The sequence below is a fragment of the Seriola lalandi genome, unplaced genomic scaffold (genome assembly GCF_002814215.2).
Source record: "Seriola lalandi dorsalis isolate HSWRI2012SDOR001 ecotype SW California unplaced genomic scaffold, Sedor1 jcf7180002054483, whole genome shotgun sequence".
In the NCBI taxonomy this organism is placed as follows: Eukaryota; Metazoa; Chordata; class Actinopteri; order Carangiformes; family Carangidae; genus Seriola; species Seriola lalandi.
The window spans coordinates 285,995-303,856 of record NW_019525036.1 but is presented as its reverse complement, the minus strand read 5'-3'; the positions used below and the strand labels follow the sequence as shown (position 1 = coordinate 303,856).

Genomic DNA, 17,862 nt, shown 5'->3' with positions numbered 1-17,862 from the left:
TTATATCACTTTTAAAGTCGGGTCCCCACCTTTCACATCCTAGTCAGGCCTATTTTTGAGTCCCCGCGGTGTAGCAAAAACATGTATGTGTGTGTGTGTGTGTGTGTGTTGGTGGTCTTGGACAGGCAGCAGAGCGAAGTTAAAGAGGGCCGCCCTGTCCGTCCCTGCGGCGGCTTCCTGTCAAACATGTGTCACTTCCTCCCGGCCCCGCACCAGCCCTGGTTCAACACGCAGCCAGAAATGACAACGTGAACGACGAGCACAGACAGAGTGATAAACGGAGGGAAGAAGAGAAAGACAGAACGCATGTCATCATCTGCCAGAGAAGACATGACGTGTATGTCAGTGTATGACAGACTGAAGGTCAATATGACACAAATACTGAGGACTGTTGGCTTGACTTATGCAGGAAATCATAATTTCAACACACCTTGCAGGACAAACACTTGACAACTATGATAAAGAAAATGCCGCTCGCAGTTAAATACTCAATAGTCACTTAATACTTATTATTTTCCTTATCTTGTTGAGTCAGCTGCGACCGTGCGCCCGATACAGCGCTCAGGATTTGGAGCTGTGCCACCGTTTTCTTCACTAATAACACTGTATCTGCGTCAACTCAGACAATGGATCAATTTAGAAACTCTGCATCTCCTTAGTCCCTGTGGCAAGAGTTGAAAAACCTTCTTCTGACAAAAAGCAAAATGCTGCAAGCCGCCTGTGTGACAGCAGCGTTCGGTGCTGGTATTGAGATTAATACGTCGTTGCACAAACAACAGAATCAGTTTACCTGGTTTTTCACATCAACGTTTTTATTTATTTCAAGTATGTGGACGTTGAGTTGGCATCGTCTTGTTAACTGCTGTTTTCAAGCTCAGAAATTTACGTCAAGCATCAAGTCGATGTCATAGAGGTTTGTTCAGAATCGTGAAAAGTCGGACCATCTGCATTTTCGTGTCATCTGAGCAAACAAAATCTACTGATGATGACCATGTAATACGGATGAAAGAGTAAGTGGACCATGTCGAGATTGTTTTGTAAACGGTTGTTTCTAAGGTCAAGTATTAACTGTAATTTAAATTTTATTCATAATTTTTAGCCATTAGTCTCGTTATTATTACATTTCTCTGGGTAAGGTTTTGAAAAAGTCCAATTTTGTTGTCAACACTAAAAAAAATCAGGGATTATGCAGATTTTTCTCTTTCATCTGAGGAAGTTAAGAGCTTGGTCCAAATAAACTATAACACACTCCATCCAACCAATTCCTATCAAGCCATGTATCCACGTAGAGGTGGCTACTGGGGGCATCTTAGGTACACTTAATTCTGCATTCGACTCCCTACCTTTGAAGCAGTTGTAAATTCTGATTGTCCCTGATAATTTATATTCCTTTAGTCCAAAAGCTTTAAAAGGTTTTTTCATTAAGGTTCCCGCAGAACAGGGACGTCTGGTCACCCTACCATTTGGCAACCGTGTCCATTAGCGCAGATGCTCCCTGTGTCCCCTGTGCACCTGCCAGCCACCATTCACCTGGCCCACCATGCAAAACTGTTTGCATCCTCTCCATTCTGCCTCAATGAGCCTCATGTTCTCATTCAAGGCCGTCTCTATGCGCCTCGAGTGCTCAACTCAGCCATTTATACGCTCATTTGTGCCAGTAGCCATCTGCACTTCTAATGCCAAGAACCTTTCAATGCCAGTCTCCTGTCATTGAAGACTTCTCTGCAGTGTTGAGGTGTTTCTGTATGTATTACTAAATGTTCTGCGTGGTGAGTAAAATTCCTCCTTAGGGGATGATCAAATGATACTGTTCTGTCTCATCTTATCTTATTCTCTACAGTGATGTTGGAGCACCTGTTAGACACAGCTCAGGGATGAAATAACTAATTCTGAAACAGGAAACTATGGATTGACACAGCTGTGCAGGGTTTTCTGTTAACACTTTTTTAGATTTGAAGTGCGTTTTCACACCTAAAGTTGGTTTGCTCTGGTCCGATTCAGTTAATGAGTTTGTAAATTTGTAGTATTTCCCCCCTTGGTTCCGTATCTTTGAACCAAAATGCATCATTAAAAACCATGTAGGAACGGTTTCTCTTCTTATTGGTCAGATTTTCTGGCCGGAGCAGGAAAGTAAACACAGGAAGAAGGTTACAGGAACCTCCAGAGTTTGTTTGGGACAGGACCGATAACTCACTCGTTTAAATTTCATTAACGGTTAAAGCTGTAGTTCAGTTTGGATAACTGAAGGCGTGTCACTTTGAGTGACAGGTGGGTGAGCGTATGCTCGGCTCCACACACGCCCCTCCTCTTTGCCCAATTGTGTATTAGCCGGGAATTCGGCGGAGTAGGGTACTGCCAAGATGGCAACGGTAGAGCAGCTTCAAAACCGCTCTTTAGAAACCTGTGGGTGACGTCACGGAGGCTACGTCCATCTTTATTTACAATCTATTGTTCGGTTTAACCGGACTAAAAAGTGCAGTTGTGAAAACACCTGTTCAGACCTAAAGGACCGCCTACTCACCTGACGTCTTCTGCCAGTCTACTTTATCCGGCCACATTTTCATCACGATCACGTCTCACAGTGTTTCCCATACCCTGATTTATTTGTAGCGGCCCACCACAATATCGACACTGACCGCCGCATATTGATTTGCCATTTTTTTCTACTATTTGAAATGGCTAAAACCTTATTTCATTGTAGAGCTGTGTGCAGCGCATTGATTCGCTCTCTCTCTCTCTCTCTGACACAAACACACTGACAATGGACCTGTCCGTCACACTCACTAAAAACAACAACGCATTTGGTCCTTGTAAACAGAAATGATGTACGTGTCACACGATGATGGGCGGTCACTTTAAACACCTTGTGTGACCAGATCACCCAAGATGCATATTAATGCCAGCAGGTATGAACTGGACTACACACACACACACACACACACACACACACACACACACACACACACACACACACACACACACAGGGGAAGACTGGTAAGGAGTGTGATGGAATGTGGTCATAACGGTGTGACTGTTGCTATGGAGACAGGAGGAGGATTTCCCTGCCAAAGCTGAGCGCTCTCCTCTCCGTCTTGACTTTCAGCTTGTGAGCTTCATGCCGTCCGTCCCCGGGTCCAGACCACATCCAACCACACGCCCTCAACTTAAAGGTCACGCTGTAGTGTGTCTGTGTCACAACAACAATATCTACACACACCCCTGGGGACTGGACAGGATGAGTGTGCGTGTGCATGTGTGTGTGTGTGTGTGTGTGTGAAGCTGCTGCAGACAGCACAGTTGGATACACATGAGAGCACAGTCAAACTCCCACAGGGTTAATCCCTTCATACACTGGGCAACCCTGAAACAAACACACATCAACACACACGTGCGCACACAAGCAGACACACACACACACACACACACACACACACACACACACACCCACACACACACACAACTCCCACCCGTTAAATGTCCTTACACTGACAGCTCCCTCCCACTCTCTCCCTCTCTCACTCTGCCAAACCAGTCTAGCTCAGACACTTTAAAAGAACACAGTGTACCTGTGCTGACAGTAACACACACACACACACACACACACACACACACACACACACACACACACACACACCGTCAAAGGTAATGTTTTTTATCCCCTCGGTTTCTAACCCAGCACACGACTCACAGGCCGACCTCTGTCAGCGAGGTGGAGCCAGAGAAACATGATGAACACCCCAAAAAAAACACACACACACTCCTGAGAGCCGATGTCAAACCTGTGGAGCAGCGAGGACGGTGGCTCTTAATGGCTCCATGTGCAGCCAAGCATGAGGAGATTTACTTCCTCCGTGCCTCTCGCTGTTTCGTCTCACACACTGCACGCTTGCATGAAGGGACCTGCTCAGTCATTATAAGAACCCTGGCATCTGGGCCGCCACCCCAGGACAGACACACACACACACACACACACACACACTCGGACATTAAACTCAGCAATGGACCGGCGGGGCCATATGTGCTGCACACATTTGCAGACATCCGTTGGGGTGTGTGTGTGTGTGTGTGTGTGTGTGTGAGAGTTGAGCGTGCCAGAGAGAAAATTATGGGCAGGAGAAATTTAAGAGACAGATTTATGTGGGAACATCAACAAGGTTTTAGATGATGTGACTGAAACTGCGTTTTTATTTGAAATCAGAAAACTGCCAGTCAGACCAGCTGTTTCTTATTCATCTACTAATTAATTATATATTTAACCACTTTCTTACATTCAATGAGATATACCTGTTCCATACAACTGTTCACGTGATTTCAATTATGACTCTTTTATAATTTTTATGTGACACTTTATTTACTAAATTCAATCTGAAAAACACAGAACAAAAGCCAGTGGCTCTGAAACACACACACACACACGCACACGCACACGCACACACTGTGTGTCTTCCAGCCTGAGTTAAAGTGAGTGGGCGAGTCTGTTCCGGCAGTGTGCTCTGTCCTTTGTCACGCTGAGCATCAGTTTTCAGCTGCTGACAGTCTCTACAGGACCCTCTCCACTAAATCACCGGCGTCTGTAGTGAGATGTGACAACGCCTCTGTGTCTGTGCAGAATTAAAAGCGCCCCACTCTTCAATCAGTCGCGCCCCCCCCCCCCCCCCCCCCGATACCTACGACATACATCGTCAGCTTATGTTGGGTTTAAGATGAAAGGGAATTCTCATTTTGGAAACATCATAAAAATTAAATTTTAAAGTACTTGTACTTTACTTGATGCTACTTTACACTTTCGCTGGAAATATTGGACTTTTTACTACATTAATTTGACGGCTATAGTTACCTGAATCTTTACATTCGTACATTCAGATTAACTTCAGTCTTAAGTTATGAAAGTCATTGATTAATGTATTTTATCAAAACTTGATTTTATCAAAACTGCACATATTGTCATCATATCTTTTAAACTAAAACACGACAAAACAGTTGTGCAGGTGGTCATAATAATATTGAATGACTTCTGTGTATGATGATGAGCTATGCAAGTAAAGGCCTCTGAACAGTAACGACCCCTGAGTCCCACCGGTGTCTGTCTGTTCTGTATGTGTGAGATGAAAGACTGCTGGGCTCCGGTGAGATGTGTTTCATTAGCTCTCAGTCACACAGCAGGTTCGAATCCCTGATAAGATTCAAAATTCAGGTTTCTTTCCAACTCTTGGTGGGAAACTGTAAACAGGCAGGTGTCGAGAAACTGAGTCTTATGTCGTGTGTGAAAGTATTTGTGGCGAGAACATAAAGGCTGTTACATCACACTGTGAGGGAAGCCATTTGTGCACTAGCCCACATCTAATTTTACATAATGAAACGTGTACACAGACATATGCTGTTTTTTTAATGATCTACTAAGTAAATGATGCTTCATTTACAGAGGGAGAAAAATAACTGAGAAAGGTGAAAGGAAGAGTCGTGCCAAGGGGGAAAAAAATCACTGACAGCTGCAGGTCATTTACACTCATCTACTAACAAGCTAGCTGCTAGCTGCTAAATAAATCAATAAAAATGTCACTAATCATTGATATTTTTGCATGTTCACAATGTTTGGAAGAGATTTTATTTCAATAACATTATTTTTGATTGAATTTATTTGAATTTATGTGAAATGGTTCCAGAAATTTGACTAAAAATGTTCTAAGTGTAAATGAAAATTAGAATAAAAAACAACAGCAGTGAGTATTGTTTTCAGTATTGTTCTTTGCAGCCACAAAAGCAATATAACCTATTAATGAAGTGCAGTTTTAATCATTATTTTATTGTTAAATGACAAATTTAACCGACTTTTAAGTTTTTCGTAAGTTTAATTGAAAATCAATCAGTACATTATTCATGTAATAATAGTTTTTAACTGTTATTTGAAAGGTTTACATGACGGTTTGACACCAGTCTTATGTTTATGCTTATTTATTATGTTTTTACAATATTCAAAAGTTGCTTAAATGCTATTTAACTTCACTCCTCTTCACTCCTTCACAAAAAACCCCAAAAAACATGTTTAAACAGAACTTGGACCAATGTGTTAACCCCCACTTTATCCCTGATTTTATCAGAAGCAAAACATCCACAGCTTATAAAGATAAAGAGACAGCAACAGAGCGAGGCACGTGGGCATCTGCAACTGTGTGTCTGTGTAAATTCATGCGCACACACGGGCTTCTTATCCGTTCAGCGTGGGTTTCATTTTCCAAGCTGAGAAGTGGATAAGCATTGCAGCGTCAAGCATGACTGCAGCAGACGTACAGACGAGATACAGCCACAGGGAGAGGATTATATCTCAAACAACACCACTAAAGCTGTCCACTCTCTGCTGGATCCTGGGTGTACAAGCACCTCCCCCATAGCTTTATGGATGTGCTGGCACATGCTGGAAGTATTAAATGAAAGAAAAGAAAAAAAAATCACTCAAGGAAGGGATATGTAACACTCCAGATTAACAAGTCAAGGAAGAATGGAGTGACACAAACGTCGGAGATGTGAAAGTGAATTTTAAAGCACGGTGGTGCGCGAGATAAGAAAACTAGAGAAAGAGGATGAGTGGTTATCTGAGTGCATTAGTACTCAGTTCTTACAGAAGGGTCTCCTCCCGCACTGAAGCTTTAGTGATGTCGTTCACTTGTAAGTCGCGTCGGATAAAAGCGTCTGATAAATGAGTGAATGTAAATGAAGCTCTCCTGCGGCAGCAACCATCTGGGACCTTTTTCCACTCTTGTCAATCTACCTGAGGTTCTGCTATCTGACTGGTTATTGGGCTCAGCAGGGGGTGTAGGTGACGCAGCCTTTGATGAGCCAACAGAGGGATTATGATAAAGGAAGCAGAGGGGTGAAATAGCAGCAGATTGAAGTGAGGGAGGTCAGAGTTCACGGTGAAGGACTGTGAGACTGACCAGCTCTAATCCTCCTCTGAACCTCCGAACTGTTGTTACCAGTGCGAGTTAGCCTCTGACTACACCCCCCCCCTCCCTGACTGCCTTCCCTGACATCGTCCTATCTCTTCCCCATGTCTCTGAGGTCTTGTTAGGGATTCCCAGTTGCTTCCCTCCACAGATACTTTCAGAAAAGACCATCACTCCTCTTAAAGGCCATAGTTTTCTCATCCTATCTCTGCTCTGTTCCGCTCAGTCCTGCTGTCGTCCTCCTGTCTAGGGAACGGAGAGACGCAGAAGGACCAGGGAAGCAGTAATAAACCGGAAACTTGTCTACTTACAGTTATCTCTTTCCAGGAGTTTATTAAATCCTGTAAAATCCCTTTAATACCTTTAGCCGTTTCTGCATCTTTCACTAACACCAGCATCTTGTGGTCCTCCTTACCTCTTGTCACAGACACGCTACACCTTTCCCTATCGCCTCCACTCAATTTCCTTGCTTCAGAGAGAGCCAGCAAAACTATTATCTCTGCCTGCGTGACTGTCACTTACTTACATAGTTTTTTGGGGCAAAAGCAGTTGAGACTGATTAATATGCTGCATAGACAAGAGCATCGAGGCTAGCAACAATGAGAATTAACAATGGGATTTACAGTCCTTATAAAACATTATTTAATTCATAAAAGACCACACAGGTAAATGTTACAGTGACATGACGTCATACATTGAACCACTGTGGACGCTACTGCCAAGAGGCTTTGTTGCTTTATTACCAGAGAACACAGAAAAACACGCTGCATTAATATAAATCAGTACATTCAGCGGTGGATGGTTTCCATGTTGAGTAAATATCTTCCAAGGAGAAAACCTGAGAGAAACTTATTTTCTCAGATATCCCACCCCGCACCCCCGAGTCAAAACACAGCTGCTTATTTTCTTAATGCAGATTTCATTAACAGCAGCAGGATTTTAACTCCAGGTTTATTCCCTGCTCAAAAGATGTTTTCAATAAAGCTGTCCCAACCTGCCGTCCGTCCGTCCGTTAAATGTTACAGGCACAATATCTATGCACATATTGGGGGTAAACTTTTCATGCTGACCCCCACAGGTAAGGCAGCCCCAAGTCTTTAACCTCTGACAAACTTTTATCTTCAAATACAAAATCTGACTATCTAAAATGTAAGTATTGTACACCAGAACAAAACAAAAGACAAAGGAAGGGAGTAAGAAGTGACTTAGAGGAGCATGTCGTAGAGAGAGCGGGGGCTTGTATTGTTACTGCTTTCAGCCCTTTGCTTCCCTCCTCCTCTCTGTGCTCACATATACAGTGTTTTAATACAGCTGAATTCCAAATAAAGCTGCTCTCATTTACATGTTTTTGTGTTTCTATTCAGAGGCAAACAATGGAACAAATAAATCGGATAGTCACACTGCTATGTTTGTTTTCTTAAATTTATCAATACTGAACCTCTGGTCCAGACCGTCTTCATGCCTCCTCTAGACGAACACATATTTTTAATATTCATCTGGATTGAAGGAGCAAACGTTCAGAGTCCGATTTGAAGAATTAATATTAATGTTTTCCACTTGCACGAGCGGTCGATACTGGCTAGCAGCTATGCTAACCGTCATGTTTTGAAGGAGAGGAGCTGAAATTATATTTTAGAAAATCAAAATGTAGTGGTCAATGTTGATATTTCTCCACAAGTAAATAAATGTCTGGGAAGCACTGCATTGGGCCAAAGGTGGGCCGAGGTTTTCCCTCTGCCAAACCCACTCGCTCCACGACGGATCACCACAGATAAAGTGATAAATTGCAGCGAAGTATTTCCTGCTACCTGCCTGTTCCCACATCCTTGACTGTTTCCCTTCCATGATAGACTTCATAGATCATTTCACAGCTGCGAATGAGGGAGTCAGAGAGCAAAACAAAAAAGAAAAAAAGAAAAGACTCCTGTGCCAGAAATAACAGAAACACAAACACACACACACACAAACACACACACACCGTGCAGAGGAATAGGAACAGGGAGTGTGAGAAGGGGAGAGGAATAATTACTAGAAAGACTGCTTCTCTCGTTGTGTTCCAACTCCCACCCTCTTCTAAATTTCAGAGCCTCCACAATCAACAAACATCGACCCGGCTCTAATCAAGCTATATTTCTGTGTAATAGAAAAATTAAGCATAATTTATTGCAGCAATTACAATCAAGAATGATGTCTCAATATGACTGTTCGGGCCATAATTGATTGCAACAAGCAAAGAGGTGAGCAACAAGCACCGAGTGCTGGGGTGAATAGGGAAGCACAGAGTCTCGTGTGGAGTTACTTGTTAATAGTAAATAAATCAAATGAAGCGAACGTGTGTTTGTTTGTGTGTGTGTGTGTGTGTGTGTGTGTGTGTGTGTGTGTGTGGATGAGCATTTGTTGGGGTCTGAGCACCTCATTCAGCAGAATTAGAGCACGTCGGCCTTGAACCAGGAAAACAGGCGGGCAGTAATTGGATTTAAATTAGCCATGTTCTCTGTTCATAGCCACCTAATGTAACATCGAGCACAACCCCCTCACTCACTCCCTCCTTCTACCTCTTCCGTTTATCTCATTTAACATCCCAACATCTCTTCCCAGCCTTAGTAGATACATAATTCACCCTCTTGACTCCATTATACACTTTATCTTTTATCTTTCTCATACTGATTCCTATTCTCCACCAGTATAATTGCTTTTATTCCAATTACTCTTATCCATTTTTTTCTGCTGCTGGCTATCTCTTCGTACCTTCTTTGGTTACTACCAGCAGTTAAACACCAAGTACAGTGGATAGCGAAATTAATATTTTACTGCACCTTATCCCTGTCAAGCTTTTTTTCCTTTTCTTCTTCTTTAGTCTTTCCAAAACCAAAAAGTACAAAGTAAAACTGTAAGGTGAGTTTGTCTGCTTGAGCTTAAGCTGCATTTAGTTAGCCATTAGCATGTCCGCCGTTTTATACTTCAGGGGCATAGCAGCTATGGTTAATATTCAGTGTATTCAATGTTCATCTTCTCCAGCGCCTTTTCTCTTTTCTGTATTGTAATAATTTAGTAATGTAGTAAAAGTAACTGCTGCCTTTGCTTTAAGTAAAAACCTAAAAAACTAGCACTTCGACGGTGTTTATTGAAGAGCGAATTTCAAGTGTTACTTGAAAGGCCAAGGAACAACTTGATCATTAGCTAACGAGGCTACATTAGATGGTGGGATTACATTATTAAAAAGCCCCATTCATTCACTGTGTGTGGAAACTGGTCCTGGATGCTATCAACGTTTAGCATAATGTCAGAAGCTCAGTCCTGGTCATTATCTGTTTGTCACTTCTTATCTAAGAAAGTTTTTCCAGTCACATGCGATAGTCCTAAAAGTCTTTTCTCTCATTACATTAAAAGCTGTAACCTCAGTCTTTTAGCGCATGTCATTAAATTCACTCGTATCTGAACCCAAGGATCCATTTTTGTCAACACTGAATAAGACTGACGTGTTAAATCGTTAGTGTAAACTGACACATGTATCGTGGGAGAGCAGAGAGCTCGTCAGGCGAAGCATCAGTAAGTAAGAAGGGCAGGACTTAACGAAAGGTCAATCAATCATCAAAATGTGTTCACTGTACATGTGATATCTTGTGTTTATGTATGTGGTGTGATTTGCATACACATATATTCATATATACCAGAATATGTTTATGTGTTGCATCTGGGTTTCTGCTTGTGGCCATAACAGCTAATGTGTGTGTCTCACAGCTGCTGAAGGCAGCAGTGCTTTTCCTCTGGGGAGCGGATCTCATCCCCCCGAACGAGTGTGTCTGTGTGTTTAGTGTTGTGCTGGATCATCACATCTCAGCCCGGCCAAGATAGCTGCTACTGCCACTAATGGCCGGCTGTTCTCATAACATCTGGAGAGACACACACACACACACACACACACACACACACACACACACACACACACACACACACACACACACTGTCCCCTCTGTCTCATTTACTACTCTCCCCTTCCATCTCACTCTGAGGCTCAATGAAGGCTCATTAGAAGAAAATCTGGATCTGTTGTGTAACTCTGACAAACCTGTCTAGCAAAGTCTGGCGCGCGCGCACACACACACACACACACACACACACACACACACATACACAAAGTGCTTAGTGATAGTATAGTTATAGTTTAAATAATAAAGGAATGAGGCATTCTCCAGTTGGGAGAACTGAGGGACTCTGACTCTTGTCCTACGTTTGCGTCTCTTTTACCATCTTATTGATCTCAGTAGTGAAGATCAGTGTTTTCCTCCGGTCGCCATCGTCTCTTTCTCACCCTTCACTGTACGAGTCCTTTAAACCTCCATCCCTCTTGTTTCCTCAGCTCTACCATTAGTGCGATCATTAGCAGACACGGGCCGACACCCTCCATCAGGCTGAGGTCTGATTAGGACGAATTTACTGCATAAAATGACATGGACGATTTCAAACCTCTCTCTCTCTCTCTCTCTCTCTCTCTCTCTCTCTCTCTCTCTAATATTTGTTCTGTTGGACGTCTAGTCAGCTGACTCAGTTACTGCAGCACGTCGATTCTTCTCTCTCACAATTACTGCCTCTCTGGCAGCAGATCACATGACACAGGTCTTCAGGTACCCCTGCAGGTGAAACTGGATGAATGAAACACTGATTAACTCTCACAGAATCGCTATAGACAGACTTGGAAACACTCTCAGTGTTTCAAGGGCATTCATCATCTATTTTGGTATTATTATGCTGTTTTTTGAAGAATGCTTAATAGCTTTAAGTAACTAATTACTTACTGATTAAAGTAAATGTAACAAAGCCGAGCATCTGACTGGTCCTGGCTGGATGTGACTGTACATCATGTACAACCCTCTTAATAATAGATTGGTCCTGATAATAGTTCTATCTGGCTCGGTCTCGGTCTCTCTGCAGGAATCTGCAACGATGATGATGTGTGAAGGAGAAAGAGAGAGCGGTTGAGAGATATGCAGTGTGTCACTTGACAATCGCTGCTTTAATTTACTGAGCTAATTTTTGTTTACGGGCCGTTCAAATAAACAGAACTCAGTCTCACACAATCAGAATAGCGAAGCTCCAGTTTACTCATCTCTCACTCCATAGAAATGCCCATAAAATACACCAGAAACAAACTTCCATCTCAGTGGATACGACTTCCTTTTGTTCTGCTGCTGCTTGTGATTCACAACAATAACATTGGTGTATTGAGATTTAAATTAAAACCCTTTTTTCTTCAGGAAACTCTTGGATAAGAGGTAAACAAAGACTAAAGTCCCAATGCAGTCAAGATCACATTACAGAGGGTCCAATATGAGGTAATCATTAAAGTCAGACTGTGTTCAAAACTAATCAAAGTGAAGCACAGCACAGCTTTTAAACAGGCAAGGTCCACGAGAATCAAACAATTTATTATGAGCACAATATTTCAAAATGTAATACCTAAAATAATACGCATTAAATGAATAATTCAACATTTCAGAAGATGCATTTATTTGCTCTCTGTGAGCTAGACTGATACCACTCTGATATGTGTTAGTAGATAATGAAGCTACGGCCAGTAGCCGATTAGCTTAACTTAGCATAAAGACTGGAAACAGCTTAGAACAGCTGGCTATGTCCAAAATGTAAAAAACTACCAACTAGCTCCTCTAAAGCTCATTAATTAACATCAATATGTCGGGTAATAATTAAGAGTAAAAACAACAAGTTATGTGCAAGACTACTTCTTGACTGGGAGCTGTAATCCCAATCTTTATGCTAAAGCAGCAAGAACTGCCTGCTGTCACTCTGTTCCTTCAAAATATAAGATTTTGTTGCTGAAAAGAAGAAAATTCTCTTAAATTTGAAGGTTGAAGCTTCTGAGAAATGCAGCCATGTTGGCCATCCATACAGAATTTAAGTCTGACTCAGACTGACAGCTGTCCAAATCATAACCACCAGTCAGTGCCAGCGCTGGCAGGAGGACGGACACACACACACACACACACACACACACACACACACACACACACACACACACACACAAACAAACACAAGAAGAATCTCTGCAGAGCCACTAGGCATTAAGATGTTAGAGAAAGGTTTTATGGTCAACTAATGTCTAAAAAGAGATAGCTGGTAAATTAATACAATGAGAGGAGATGAGAGGAGAGGAGAGGAGAGGAAAGGAAAGGAGGGGAGGAGAGGATGAGAGGATGAGAGGAGAGGAGAGGAGAGGAGAGGAGAGGAGAGGAGAGGAGAGGAGAGGAAGAGAGGAAAGGAGGAGAGATCAGGCTGACCTTTTAAGAACCACACTTAAACGAGCCAACACCCCAGGCACTGTTCTAGGTCGGTCCCACAGTGCATCTGCGTGTGCATGTTTGTGCATGTGCATGTTTGTGCATGTGCATGTTTGTGCGTGTGCATGTTTGTGCGTGTGCATGTTTCAAAGGTTACTGTGAATCTGATGCCACTATTAAAAGGTACTGATGTCGGAGTAAATCAACGCTCGTCTATCTGCTGTAAGTTCATCTTTTCTTTTCACGGTTGCTTTAGTGACTGTTGACAGGTTTGTCCTGATGGTGAATTTATGAAGTTGATGCATCTCTCTTTCACACACACACACACACACACACACACACACACACACACACAGGATCTGAAAGACTTACCTTATGTGGAAGGAAGACGGAGTTGACTGCTGCGAGAAGGCTCGTGGTGTCTGGGGCATCCCTCTGGCCGCAGATCACAATCTAAAAAACAATTAAAGTGGAGGAAAGGTGTAAGGAAAAAGGGAATAAGGGAAGAGGAGTGAGAGATAACAAGATGAAAGAGTATGAATAGAGTGAAATAAGAGGGGAAAGGTGACACATAAGAGGAGGGGCGAGGGGGAGGAGGAGATAGAGGTTAGTACTGTATTTGTAGCAGTAACAAGGGAGGCAGGTGTTCCGTCTTGGACCGCCTCACCTCGCCTCGCCCCTGAGCTCGTTAACCTCGCCCCATCGCCCCGACTCATCCTGCGCAGGTCATAAATGACGGACAGGGGGCGAGCCATCCCGCTCCTCTCTCTTTTTCTACTTCTTGTTATTTCCTTCTTTGTTCCTTCGATTGTCGCTCGCTTTCAAGCTGAAAGTTTTCTTAGGGATGACCAAGAAACTTCAGGGCAACTGCTGTGCTTTGGTAGAATGCTGGTTCCCGTGGCTTCAGGCTAACTGAGGGTGTTAATATTTGAAAACCGATTATATAACCGAGGCTGAACAGCTCAAATAGCCCATTAAATGCATGACGGCTGTTAAAAAAAAAACAGGGCAAAAAAGATTTTGAGCGTCAGTGTGTCCAGGGATTAAGTGTGCATATATGTAGAGAGCTGAGACAGAGCCAGTGTCCTCAAATGACCTACAACAGTCAACTGAGGTATTAAAAAATAAATAAAAGTATTTACTTATTACCTTCTTGTTTAAGTAGAGAACTTTGCAAGCAGAGGTTCATCCAATCAGGGTTTATATCATGGTGCTTTCAGCCTGGAAAACACATTATAGTTGGATAGTTTGGGATTAATTAATTGAGCTGCAGCAACTGTCGTAGAAAAAGCACATATTATATACGATAATAAGTGAATGGAGGTTAAAAAACAGGCTATTTTACTTTGAGACACTCCACTTGTGTATATTGTGGCCGTGCTTCACCATCCTGCTCAGTTCTTTTCTCAGTAGTAAGAGGAAATTCAAACCTACAGTAGATTAGATCTGCAGTGAATCTTGCAGGAGTGTTGTGACGCATTCAATTCAAAATAGAAGTAAAAATATCAAACAATCCTCGAGAGTAAAGATTTGCTGCACTTTCTGAGAAACTTGTAGCTGCAGCAAAAATATATGATCAGAAAAGATTGTTAAAATATCTCTGCTCACTGAAAATACGTCATGTTCTCACTGTTAAAGGAACATTGTCCTCTGGAGCACCGGGACCTGCAGTCTGGTTCACTCGCACTGATTTTCACTTCAGTGCATGATGGCATTGACTCAGCGACGCCGATATGGGGATGTTCATTGTTTTACGGGCCTCTTGCTCGGTTTTCGTTCAGTTACTGTGGATGTGTTTGTTTCACTTTCTCTTGGTAAATGTAATGTCTTGTTCTTGCACGATTTGTCAGGCGTGCAGAAACACTTGGGTTCTGTAGGCGGACATGAGAATGAGTTTAGGCGAACAGCCAGGTAAACACACCCACTCCCCGAGCTAAGCCAGCCTTTAGGACTCACTACACAAAGACAGGGCTTCACAATAACGGTCGCTCAGTCGTCCCAGGAAAAACGTATTTGGACCAGTGGTTCAAATGCTTTTGTTCGAGGAGTCCTGTGTTTTATTCTCACTTTTCTTTTAGGTAAGTTAGACGTAAAAATCCACATTGTTTTGTTTGTTGTTTTGTTTGTTTGCTCACCCTGACGCATTTTCCTACCACACTTCAAAATAAAATACCTTTTTTTTTTTGGACTGCAAATTGTGTGGCGCTGGACATCTTTGGGATTAGGGAAAAGAGGAAGTCACTCTTCTATCCTATGCTCAGGTTTCCACTGACAATACACTCCAGTGTAGGCTCTGTGACCATGACGACTTCCGTTACTCTGTCACTATGAATTACTGGGTGTAGTTGTAATGGCCAGCACAGCCCACCAGGGGACCACACGTCAACATAATTAGCTGCGAGGCTTTTATTTATAACCTACCTCTCCTTTAATACACTCAAAACGCTGAGCAACAAAAGACTTGAAGTAACTAGAGGCTTGAGGTGCGAACACAGTAGGACAAAGTAAATGCTTGAACTCGCATTACCCAATCAATTCACATGTGCTTGTTGTGTGAGTGTGAGAATAACCTGTTTTAATGTGTAGTGCTGGGCCATTAGAGACCGGACCATCTCGGGCAGAGCTATGGGAACCTTGGTCAGACGGTCAGAGAACGCTGCCAGAAGTTGCTGGGACCTCTGAAGCCAATCCTGTCTTCCAGTGAAATGGGACAGACGCAGGAGATTGGACGCCGACACCGAGTTAGCGCTGGGCTCAGCTCCGTCCTGATCTGAGAGACACAAAGAAACACAACATTTTTCATCAGGCTTCAACAGTTAAAGTCTTAGATAACTGCAGGCAACGGGTCGGTTCCGGTACCAAGCTTTGTAGCTGTGGCTTGAGCCAAAAGAGCTGAAACCGAGCCGCCGCTCACTTGTAAGCGATGACTTGCTAATGTACAGTACCAATCTAGCAGATACACAGCACATTTCTTTTCCTCATTTCTGGTCACCTTAAAAATATTCACCCTCTTTTAGTTTTGTTTTAGTCTCTATGAATTATGAATGAATCTAGATTTTTTTTTTCTGCTTACTGCTCCAGTATATTCACCGCCTAGTTACTAATTTCTTTTCTGCCTTGCCATACGGTGCTGAACAGGTACGTCGAGTTTATCTGAAAAGCAAAACAAAATACTTATGGCTGCTTGACACAGGCCAAGACAATGGAGGCAAACAAGCTCCACAGAGCTGCGGGGAACTTCAGTGTGTCAAAGTGAAAAAATAAAAACTAAAAACTGGAGGTGGATTGGTGAAGCTTTAACTGTCTGAAGATGTAAGTGTTCATTAGAGCCGATGCACAATCATTAGATTATCGGTTACGATTTGGAAAACCAGCTCGCAGTTAAGATACGCCCTCCATGCCATCCCATCACCTCCCAGCACACAACCATCGAAGACAAGTGCGTGGTGTGATGTGACGGGCCGAACAGATGACCTCATGACTTAGCCCTGTTAAGTGATGTAGTGGCCACTGATATCTCTTATCAGTGGCCACTGAGAGTCTGGAGGTGCTCTTCTCATGACCTATGACCTCAGTATGTGTCTGCCGCTTAACATTACCCCAATGCTTGTGCCTGCAAGTGTGTGTGTGTGTGTGTGTGTGTGTGTGTGAGAGAGAGAGAGAAAAAGACTTTTGACTGTACACTGCATATACAATATTTCTCTGAGTTTAAAGTCAGAATTCGGAGAAAAAAGTCAGAATTAGAGCCTGATTTTATTGGTCGATATTTGCCTATTTATTTTATATAATTCCCAGTGAAGTTTACTGTTTCAGTGCACTCATGTCATTTTGGACGATAAAAGTTTATTGTTAAACTATAAAATATCCTGCTTTCATTACACATATATATATATATATATATATTGTCCGATATATCAATATTTTTTACTCTTTAATATCGCTATCAGTCAGGCTGTAGTCAGAACTGTTTTTTTTCTCTCTTGTGGCCTTAATCCTCTTCCGTATTTATGCACGTGAACCCACACGACTGAAGTGCAGAAATAATTTGATCTCATCTCAGCAGTTTGTTTTCGGCCCCACGGCAACGATGCTTCACCGTAAACACACATGCATTTAGTGCTGACCAAGTGACTCTGTCTGTCTCCCTCATTTCACATACATCTCCTCTTATAGAGCCCCAAGGAAAACACATTTTAAGCCGTAACACACACACACACACACACACACACACACACACACACACAAAGACTCATGAAAGTGACAATGCAATGAACAGCCCAGAAACAAACGCACAGCAGTAAAACACCTACATTTGATCAGTTTTTAAGTCTTTAGTGATGCTGATGTTTCTCAACTGAAGCGGCATCGAGCTGATGTATCAGCTGTCAAACGGGAATACAGCTGAATTACCTTTTTGGCCACAGGAGATGAAAAAGATTTTAACAAACAGCTCAATTTTTTTAAATAAAAACAGAACAAAGTCTCTGCATCACTTTAACCTTACCCTTCAAAAACACATTCACACAGGGGAGTGTGGCAGGGCTGTAAGATGCAGAGTGGCTGAGTGGTAGGGTAATCCTTCTTGCAGTGACAGGCTACACGGCAGCAGCTGTAGCGTCACTAAT

At 42.6% G+C, this 17,862-nt stretch overlaps 1 protein-coding gene across 1 annotated transcript in view; it reads right to left on the bottom strand.

The window, feature by feature from the left end:
• Positions 1-17,862, bottom strand: part of spata20 (spermatogenesis associated 20) — a 35,208-nt gene that overhangs the window by 2,507 nt on the left and 14,839 nt on the right. The window contains exons 14-15 of the mRNA XM_023412592.2: positions 15,808-16,007; positions 13,610-13,690 (exon numbers count right to left, since the gene is read on the bottom strand). Of these exons, the coding sequence (XP_023268360.1) occupies positions 13,610-13,690; positions 15,808-16,007 (281 nt within the window). The remainder of the gene's footprint in view (positions 1-13,609; positions 13,691-15,807; positions 16,008-17,862) is intronic.